This window comes from Carassius carassius, chromosome 33 (assembly GCF_963082965.1).
Source record: "Carassius carassius chromosome 33, fCarCar2.1, whole genome shotgun sequence".
NCBI lineage: Eukaryota > Metazoa > Chordata > Actinopteri > Cypriniformes > Cyprinidae > Carassius > Carassius carassius.
The window spans coordinates 18,299,813-18,310,533 of NC_081787.1; the positions used below are offsets into that span (position 1 = coordinate 18,299,813).

The 10,721-nt window shown below is 37.2% G+C and overlaps 1 protein-coding gene across 1 annotated transcript; it reads right to left on the reverse strand.

Moving 5' to 3' along the window:
* Nucleotides 1-650: 650 nt before the first annotated feature.
* Nucleotides 651-7,288, reverse strand: LOC132113906 (transforming growth factor beta-2 proprotein-like). Its single transcript, XM_059521958.1, has 7 exons — nucleotides 6,090-7,288; nucleotides 4,921-5,084; nucleotides 4,602-4,734; nucleotides 4,377-4,487; nucleotides 3,713-3,890; nucleotides 2,008-2,158; nucleotides 651-1,383 (listed from the first exon to the last, which is right to left on the reverse strand). The coding sequence occupies exons 1-7, from the start codon at nucleotides 6,436-6,438 to the stop codon at nucleotides 1,225-1,227; spliced, it is 1,245 nt and encodes a 414-aa protein (XP_059377941.1). The 5' UTR covers nucleotides 6,439-7,288; the 3' UTR covers nucleotides 651-1,224.
* Nucleotides 7,289-10,721: the final 3,433 nt, after the last annotated feature.

The window sequence follows — 10,721 nt, forward strand, 5'->3', positions numbered from 1 at the left end:
AGACAGAGGAATTTGCTCGTTTTAGCTCTGGTAGCCACAGATAAACATTTAAGCAGTGCTTTTCACTCAAAAACAAACTTTTAATGCCATGCCAGCAGCTATAGGTTTTTAAAGGACACGTTGAAGCTTGATAGGAGGAATGAAAACAAACAGACCAGTATGTAGGTCAAGTCAACATTCCTTCCTACTTCCCACACATCAGACAAAATTATATCGCTCAGCATTATAGGGTGTGGATGGGATTGCCAGATTATACAAATCAAAGCCATCACGTGGTGCGTTTGAAATGCGTCCTACAGGCCATTTCGACTCAGTGGGTCACCCGCTTTTCGCCCACTGTTCTTTCTGCCATGTCACCACAAACCCTGAACCCCAAGTGTTTAAATTTGGTGTTCCATGAGTGGTTGGTGTCTGGAAATTGTTCACATCCTGTTTACGTCGGAGATTTTCTAACCTTGAACTGCATCTGGCCATAGAATCCACTAGTCAAATCTGCATTTCCAGCAAGTGCAGACCACACAGTTATCGTTTGAAGAAAAAAAAAAGGAAACCTTGAGAGTAGTGAATGAATAAATATAAAGGCCACAGCCAATGATCTACTTTGAGAAACTTCAAGAAATGTGTAATAAATTTATAAAAAGGCCACAAAATATATTATATAATCAAAATTTATTGTATTTAGCAAATAAACACATATAAACGTCACCAAAAACTATTTACATTTGCAAAAATATAAACTGATCTACAGTAAACTTCGTACAAAATCGAAAAAGGATGCGCTGCTGGTGTGTATTTTGTGTGTCACTGAAAATGCGAGGAAATATTAGACAAAAAAGCTTATTTATTAGACTATTACCAATGACGGTTTTCGCTGATGAATGATTATAGGCTTTTCCACATCCCACAAGTTTTTAACTGTAGTTCACCCAAAAATAACATTTCACCTCTTTCTTCTGTAGACCATAAAGGAAGATATTTTGAAAAATGCCTCAGTGTCACATTGGAGGTCCAATGTTTGGTTCCCAGCATTCTTCAGAACATTGTCTTTGATGTTTGCCCGAAGAAAGAAATGCATACAAATTTGGAACGACATGAGAGTATGTAAATTATGACAATTTTCATTTTTGGGAGGAGCATCCCTTTAAGATGCATTCCATTGAGATGTTAGTTTGCACCTGTGTCCTGTCCTCCGTCTGAGATCTCTATGTCTTCGCCTCTACTGCTTCAACGGCACTTGCAGGACCGGACCACCATGTTGGAGAGCTGTTCCACACGGGGGTTTCGGCCTAGGTAATAAACAATGGGGAGGGGCTCCAGGTCTTGAGGAACACAACACGGGGATGCTGATGCCTCTGGATTCATTTTATTATACAGCGGGAGAATCTCAAAGGAAGACAGACAGAGAAATACAGTAAGCAAACATGGAAAGCAACATCTAAATGCAACATTTTAGAGCGAACTCTGTCAAAGACTGCACAAGTTTGAATAGAAATCTAGTTTAACTATATTTCTCAAATTATACACATGTATCAGCTATAATGCACTTATTAAAATAACTAAAGCATTCAAGGGACAAAGTTTTCCGTTTTAATGACAAAGAGGACTATTCAAAATGCATCATTTAACATGCAATCTGCAATAGAGTGAAAAAGGGGGATTTAGGATTTTAGTCATAAAATTATGTTTTTAGATCTAGTTATACACCATGCATGTGAAAATGGGCTGAGAACTGAACAAATATTAAATTTTGAAATCTATAGGAAGAAAGGATTCACATTATAACAAAAATGCTACAAAATCAGATTTTGTGAGAAAGTGTGATGTGCTAGAGCAAAACAGATATTACGTTTGCAATCAGCAGCTCAAAATTTGTAAGAAACAAGCACTGGATTTCCTTTAGCAAATATGATGCAGGGTGGTGAGATCTTTGAGCTCCTGATCCTTTAACATCCAACACTTAACTGTTCACTATTTTTGTGAAACATGCTCAGCCTGATCAATATTCACCATGTTGTAGTGGTTGTCTGCGCTCCATAGGTAAGGACAGTTCCCTGCACAGAAATTTGCTTTGTACCCTTTTGGTTCATGGATCCACTTCCAGTTCAAGTCCCGACGAAAATCAATATACAGAGACCTCAGACAGCAGCCCTGATCAGTCCTGGAGAGGAGAAAATGATTTGCTGCAATGCATCATGCTGTGTTATAAGAGAAGTTTACCTAAAAATGAGTGAAATTATTTTTTACAAATTATTTATGTGAACCTTATTTGCTCATATTCATTTTAAACATATTACTTGTCTACATTACTGTCTTCTATGTAATATAGTTTGAATTTTATTCCAGTTGTTCTTCTCCATGCAGTTACAATGAACGGGGAAAGAAAAAGCACCGTAAAAATATCATAAACGTAGACAATAACTTTCCCATATTTCAAGTGTTCTGAAGTCAAATGCTTTATAAGAGCAACAGACTGAAATTTAATTGCTCTTTTTTTAAAAGTGCTTTTGACAATTTTACAAGTTTTTCATTTTATTTCCAGTTACTTCAAATTGTAGTGCTTCCACTTGAACTAACTGAAGAACGTTAAAGTTTTGAATCTAATATCTATATTTTATTTCATTTATATTTCTATTAACAATTCATTTTAGATAACAATAATAGCTCTGGGCAGGATATTCTTTAAATAAATAAATAAATAATTCACCCTTTGTGCTCCGTTGAAGAAATCAAGTCACTTTGGAATGATTATGTGAGTAAATGATGACAGATTTGTCATTTTTGGCTGGACTAACCCTTAAATAATTGCTGTCCAGTTTTGACTCCAGCAACAAATTCTGATTTGACTTAAATGTGACCCTAATGACCATGTCTATGTTGCTTAGCACAAAGGAACCACTCCACATAACAAATACACATTAAAAGAGCATTTACTCCCGGGATAGACTGAATATCAGACGTGACACTCCCTGGGCGAGTCGCAGCATGTGTTCTGTGGGTGTGTGATGCAATACAATCTAGACCTTTATTTTACATGCACACACATTAGGATCAGTCTCATCCAGTGCCTCGTTATTGGTTCTTAATTGGTTTTTCATGCAATGCTTTTGGTTTCTTGCATTAACTGGGGACTTCTGACAGACACGGAGAACAGATGAGAACAAAACTTGAACTAACTGACACTATTGTCTTCCATAGAGCTGCTTATAGCGGAGTTGAACTTATTTTATAATTGATTAGCTTTACACAGTTATTGAACAGAACTGAACCAACACTGAACAGGCTTGAGCTGAATAATGACACGGTTGTCTTTTTAGAGCTGCTTCACAACAAAATTTGGATTTTTATGAAGTTTGTATCATTGATTCTGTTATTTTCCTGCTTATTATTGTGATGCTGCTTTGAAACCATCTGTATTGTATAGAGTGCTATATAAATAGTGGTGACTTGACAAAATACTGTAAGCGCAAAGCCATTTGTACTGGATTTTTGCATCTGTTTTTATAATTGCATTCATTTTTTAGTCTCATCTTAGCTTTTCTAACGCATGTTAGCATGGAACATACAGTCAAGCAAGCATTACACAAAAATATCTGATTCCAAGTAAAAAAAATAAAATAATCAAGCATTCCAGAGAAGGTAATAATAATAAATAATATTTTCAAGCACACATGCTACACACACACACACACTCCAGCACTCTTTCTCTCTGTACCGTGAGCATATGGATGTGTCTGCTGCTGCTCTCTTCTTGCGGTTATTCTTGGTGGGACTCTCCAGACGGTCGGTGGGCAGCAGGGTTAGTATCAAATGAGGAGTTTTTGTGCTAAATTCAATCTGTCCTTTAGTCATGCCAGGTCTTCGGTTATGCTTTATTAGATCATCATCAATGCCTGGAAAGGAATCAATCAAAAATATCAATAACAACAAATGAAGCAATGCATTTCCTATGACACTGAAGTTGGCCAAAACATCACTGTTTTCAAGGGATTAAAGTCCTTTTTTATTGCAATTTTCTTCTAAAGTTTGAAACTTGATGCCTTCAGTGTGACCCAAACTTTTGGTCTGTACTGTATATATATATTTATGTCATTATTATTATTTGCATATATTAATTTTTCACTATTCTCTGACATGTTAGGATGCTTAGCTGTTGTTTGAGTTTAATGTTTGTAGGCACTCTCAATTTTTAACCAGCAATGATTGTATGTAGTACAATTTGTTTCTGTACACAATGGATTTGGACACTGAAGTAGGCTGTTAAAAGTCTAAACGCATCATTTTTAACAATTTAGCCTATATTTTAAAAGGTTTTTAATTTTCTGTTATTGATTTCCTTCCTTATTTTTCATAAAAATTTAGATTGATTAGAAAATGACCTGCAAATCTGGCTTCCAACTCTTCACTCTTGTTAGGGACAATATTATTCGTGGATGGGACAAATGTACAGCAGGGACAGTGAACGCTGATCTTGAGTCCGAGATTTCTCTCTAAAAGAGAAAAAGATTATTTGACTTAGAGAAGGAAATACTTCGCATTTTACTTGCTCTTCTGCTTCATTGAGCAGTAAATATACGTTCAAACCTCCAGGTGAACTCACTGACCTCTGAACGCCATCCACTCCTTCACAGTCTCTGTGACATCAACAGAAAGCCACGCCCCCTTGGCTCGAGGCTCAACTGTTCTGGAGTCGATGTACCTCTGAGACGGTGCCGTCACGTCATCAGATTTGAGAATCTGTGGGTGTGAAGAAAAAAACCACAAGCTTATTTGCTCATTCATGCATCTGCTGGTCTATATCTTGCACTATACACCATTAAAAAATATATGAGGGATCAAACACTTTCAAGTGCTGTCACTCGCTGCTCATCAATGAAATGACCCAAGGCTTTTGTCTGGAAAAACCACATGCGATTCTCTCACCTGGTATATTTCCACACGCTGCTCTGTGTTGCGCGCCTGTGGGTTTGGCGCTCTGAAGATGCGAAATTCTGCTTTGACCAAAGTACTGGAATTTCGCTCAACGTTGGTGACGTCAAAGCCCACTATCCTGAAGTACGGGCTCTGAGGAACAGGGTTGATTGAGTCTGTGGAACAAAAGCAGGATTCACTTTGGACTTGTTTACACTTTGTGGTCTGTGCGTGGTTTTCTGAGGGTCAGCCTCAAGAAAATAAAACTTGCCTTGGTGCCAAAGCAGCAGATGTAATGACTAAACCCTTTCAGCTTCTCAGAGGCCTCACCGAGCTAAGGCTGCTTTATTATTAGCAACAAAATTGTATATTATAGGTACACTATATAGCTGTTAGATCAGGTATATGCCTTGACATGCTCAACACTATACCTTTATTGTGAATAAACATATAAACTATGTATGTAAGAGAATGTCACAAAAGCTTCTCTTGGTCATATTTCACCCAAAATCAAAAGAAAACCAATAATTATTTTGCATGAAGCAGCCTATTTTTTAATTAATTTCTTTTTAGGGCAACAACAACTGTGACATTGTAACATTATTATAATGTACATTTGATTATTAGTTCAGCAATACGTGATTTGTGCAGAATAGAAATATTGCATTAGTTACAATTACTAAATGTATTAAAATCAAAAGACGACAATACGTTTGACAATTTTGATTGCAAAAAAAAAATACACTGGCATAGGCCTAAAAGATACTCATACATTACATGTTATTGTGGCTATATAATGATACTTTTGTTATTAATGAGTTAAAAAGCGAAATAAAAGCAGAAAACATTACATTGCCCATCGGTTATCAGGATTAAAAAATGTGCAACATATCGGTCATAAAAAGGCAATACTGGTCTAATAAATGCTACTATAATTAGAATTTAATACAATATAAATCATGTTGTTATCATTGTGTTAAAAAGCAGAAATAAACCAAAAATGAAAATACTGCATATCGGTTATTGGGAATAAAGATAATGTAGCCCACCTCATATTTACACAGTTTGACATTTCTTCTTTCTTTCATTAAACAAAATATAGGTTTAATTAAACATCCACTACCACAATGCATTCTTTGAATATGCATTAACAAACCATGTGAGATAAAACTATCACTCACTTGTATCTGTGCGCAGTGGGATCATATTGATCCGCTGCACCTCTTTAGCGTAATAGTCCTCCTCGCTGCTCTCCCGCTCGCACGCGGCCTCGGCCTGGCGCGCGCGCTCCTTCAGCAGCTCCTTCGTGCTGTTGTAAAGTAACATCACCTCCACTGGTACCGACTCCGCTGGCGGGCTGGCCTCGGGATCCGGAGGACTCCGGATGCGCAGCTTGCTCAAAATCTGTCCGCGCACCGCCTCGATCCTTTTAGATTTGTGGTCGTCCAAATTGTAGGACTGGCACGTGGAGAATCCCTCCGCAGACACAGACAGCTTGAGAACGAGCAAAGTTAGATTGATGAACCACATGTTTGATTGACAGATGAGAGGCTCGGGTGCGCTCCTCTATAACGAACGGGCCGCTGGATGACGTCCTCGGGGGAGCGCGCACTGAGCGCGTCTCTTTCAATGGGACAAACCCAAAGTGCGTAGGCTGCTCTGATCGCGCTCTGTGTTCTCCAGGTGAATGAACCGCTCTGCTGTCAGATACGAGTTTATACCTCCCCTCTGCCTCACATCTAATTTATGTATTCGTGTAGACTATTAGGGTTTAAAAAAGAGAAGGAAATAAGATTGCTGAGCTCAATATGTGAATGTGTGAATTCCACGCTAACTTAAAGGAGATCCTTTTTTTCCCTAAAGGTAATTTTCGAGGAGCAAACGTGTAAGGTACTAATTACGTAACGTAATTTGGCCAGATTTTTGTGCATGTTGTGATGACAAACAGAATACACGCGTGCATTATTACAAACCATATGGAATCTATAAACTGAGCCTTTCCATCATGCTTCCCCGGGTTTTAAGTATTTACCGGTCAGGAAATAAACAGAAGAGTTCCTCATGCTCGTCTGGTATCCAGTGATTCAGAGAGAAACTCCAAGTGCTGCTCTGAATTCTTGTGGTTTGTCTTGGAGCTTCAGTGAGGACCGCTAGAACTTTCTTTTAAAGTGACTCGCCAGGTCCTCTCCCATGACAGCTATAAGAGATCAGGTCAGATTTTATTCTCTTTTCTCACAGCCTCAAGTCAAGAAGCAGATCTGCCGTCCAAATGTTCAATCAAGCCCTTGAAGTTGCTTTAGGAAAATAAAATTATCCCATGACAAAGACTGACTGTCTCCAGCAGCATGAAGTTGAACTGGATTTAATATAAACAAAACGAAAAAATGCTAGTTTAGGCTTGGCCTACCAAAATAGATCTTTTACGAAGAGTAATCCATTTAAAAGTAGGGGAAAAACAAGATCAAAAAAAAAAAAAAAAAAAACCTTCAGACGTCAAAAGAAAGTCTTTGAAGGTGTGAGCTAAATTACTCTGCAATATATATAATATATATATATATATAAACTTAGGTTTTCAGACCTATCAAAAACATCTCATCAACAAAACAAGCCCCTAAAGTTTTTGAAAGGAAGAAAAAACAGCAGCTGTGTTTGGGAGAAAGGGAGGGAGGGAAGGAAAGGGAGAGAGAGAGAGAGAGAGAGTGTGTGTGTGTGTGTGAGAGAGAGAGAGAGAGAGAGGACAAGAGAAGCACAGAAATTACTAGGATGTCTGGAATGATAAAAAGGAGAGATCTTTTGGAATTTAGTTTGAAACGTCAAGTTCTTAGAACTCAGGTCAGCTGGTTTAAACATTGAAAGAAAGGTTTTAACATATTGCACATCTTTATAATTTTTTCACTTTATCATAAACTTTATATTTTCATAAATATCATGAATTTTTGAGTCATGAATTATTAGGAGTTTTCCTAGTGTCACTCCATTTAACCTGAGGTAAAAAGGCCATATATTTCAAAGCATGTGGCTCATGACTTTGACTTGGTTGTCAAATGTTAACCTTAATGTTTGTTGTGAAAGAAATGATGGTAAAATATTATTTCAAACTATTATTATTAAATAATATTTTATTTGTCAAAAATTTAAATCAACGTTTTAATATTTATTTTTACTATCTCTGGACATTTACACAACCTAGACATTTAATCACCACAAAAATATCTAAATGAACTGATTCAGAAATGTAAAACATGTTCATGTGATATTTTTATTTATATGAATTACATTTGAATGCATTTTGAATAACTTCATAGATCTTAACAGAAGCTCTGTTAAGCATTATATAATAAGTTTGGTAGTGCTATCATAAAAAGTCACCAAAACAAAGCTGCAGAAGTCTACCGAGCAGTTTTCCTGTGACATGTTATGTCAGTATTTCTCAGACTTTTCCAGACGGCATCATTGCATAACAATGGTGACACTTTTTTGGAATCTTTCCTTGACAACCGTGTTTACTTACTTAACAAAAATCTTTACAAACGGTCAAATATCCCCCACAGCAGGCTGAAGTTACTGACTGACTGCCTCTTCATTTGTTTACCTTGGAAATAAGACAATGTGCTTTTCCAATCCAATATTTCCCTCATGCATTTAACAGACCCAAAAGACCCACTGGACACATTTAAAAAAGATTTACTGGATATTCATTTCACCTTCCATTTTGTTTCCTGGAGAGAAATGATAGCTATCCAAGGCGTCAGTCTAGGTTTTCCCATCGATTCATTGTAGGTCCTTACTTTACTCCCTATCTTTCTTCTCTTTGTTAATTACAGTTCAGCATCTACATGACCGTTAATCTTTCAAAAACAGCTTTATAGCTGCTCTCTCTCCAGCTCTCCATTATGACATAATTATAGTTTGGCCAAGAGGGCTATAATTGAAATTTAAGAGAAAGCAGAAGGTATCAGACACCAAAGGCCTTGAAGAAATGAGATATTAGGGACTAGAAAGAGCCACCAGAGGAGAGGGAGCCTCGAGCGCCTTCAGGCGGCCGCGGACGGTTCGTTGCGGTATTGCAATTTAAGTTTTAAACATAGAGAGCTCGAAAACAGCTTATCCTGTTTTTTTTCCTTTTCACCTCCCTCAAACTAAATATAGTCTTGGGCCTGCCACGTCATCTTGTGCTCAGAGGTTTCTGTGAGAGAGTCCTTGGCAGAGCCATGAAACTACTACAGCTGACCTGGATGATCTTATATATTGTAGATATACCTTAGCTACTGGGTTATTATTGTAAATAAAACTATTAAAACATTGTTGTTCAATGAAATATAGCTGAAAAAACCCCAATAAATATTAGATGAAAAACATTGAATTTAGATGAACTGAAATGACTGAAATGTTGACTTGACAACTGTATATGTTAAAGCACTAAAATTACTAACTGGAAATAAAAACTAAAACTGAACTAAAAACAAAAATGAACCACTCGCTCTATGTAAACTGTATATAGGCCAATCTGCAGTTAATTATTTTAGTGCTTTAACTTGGTCATAGTTCGAATTACAGGGGGTACTGGGGGGTACTATACCCCCCAAAGGGACAGAAATATCAGTTTTGGGGGGGTCAGATAATTTTTCTGATATTGTGAAAAAATATAATTATAGTTACAATACAAGTCAACTCCTATTTTCACTGTAGGAACATTTTAATGTAAAGCGATTTCAGACATCCCTATTGTGGACCGTACCATTTTTAACCACCGTGGCTAGAAGCAACCAGGGCTCGCAAAATCGCCTGCCCGACGTCCCGGGGCTATTGTGTTTTCCAGTCGGGCTACCAAAATGCATAACCGGCCTGCCCGAAGGGCTATCTGAAATATTGTTCGCTTCAGTCTTGTTATAATCAGATTCAGCGCGTTCTTCATCTTCAATCCGCAGCGGCGCCAAGCAGAGCAGACGTCAGAAACAGAGTGCATGGTGTGTGTGTGTGTGTGTGTGTGTGTGTGTGTTTGTGTTCACCTGAGTCTCATTGGTCTGTCAATGTCAGAATTTTTGAAATGGCCAATCAAATCAAAGTAGGCGGGCTTTATATACACAGAGGCTGCTGAGCGCGAATTTGAGCAGGGTGACTCGCTTCAGTTTACGTCGAGTGCGAGATGAGATGTAAGTAACTGAAACATTTCATATTTGACCGCTTTTTTAAGTTATGGATGTGAAACGAATGACAAAAATAATCAGACAAACGAATATACTATTGTCGAATTTCGCCATTTTTAACTGAAAATAGGCCTAACTTATGTAATGTGACTAATAATAAGTTTACTGTCATTGTAAGGGGACATTAACAGAGCATTAACAAAGCCATTTTCATCATGTTTGGCAGAAGATTAATAATGAATGTGTACATGTTGAGAATTAATATACATTTTGTAGCCTTTAGTAAATTAAAAAAGTTCAGCTTTAGGAGGGGAAGAGACAGGGCAAGATGAGACTGAGACTGAGAGAAACATATAAAAGAGCCATGTAGCCTAGGCTAAATAGTACATGCTAGTATTTGAATTTGTTTTTAATTGGTTAGTATTGTTTTTACATTCTATTATTTCATATTTTATGTTCGTATGATTTTTTGTTCGTATCATATAAATGTAGTTTCATCTGAGAACCCTAATAATATCTTAATGAAACTAGGATTTGATTTTATTCACAGAGACACTATGAGGAAAAGGAAAGGGCACACAGACATCAGGCACTTTTTTGGTGCTAAAAGAGTAAGCAGGAAATATTAGCACTAAGATCTACAAACAATTACATTAAAAGTGTAGG

Bases quoted from the DNA above. Each gene is read 5' to 3' on its own strand.
- LOC132113906 (XM_059521958.1), bottom strand. From the start codon at position 6,438: ATGTGGTTCATCAATCTAACTTTGCTCGTTCTCAAGCTGTCTGTGTCT. The intron at 4,488-4,601 runs GTCAGTGAGTTC...TTTCTCTTTTAG, and splicing joins GGAGTGGATGGCGTTCAGAG to AGAGAAATCTCGGACTCAAG. The intron at 1,384-2,007 runs GTGAATATTGAT...TCTTCCTTTGAG, and splicing joins CAGACAACCACTACAACATG to ATTCTCCCGCTGTATAATAA.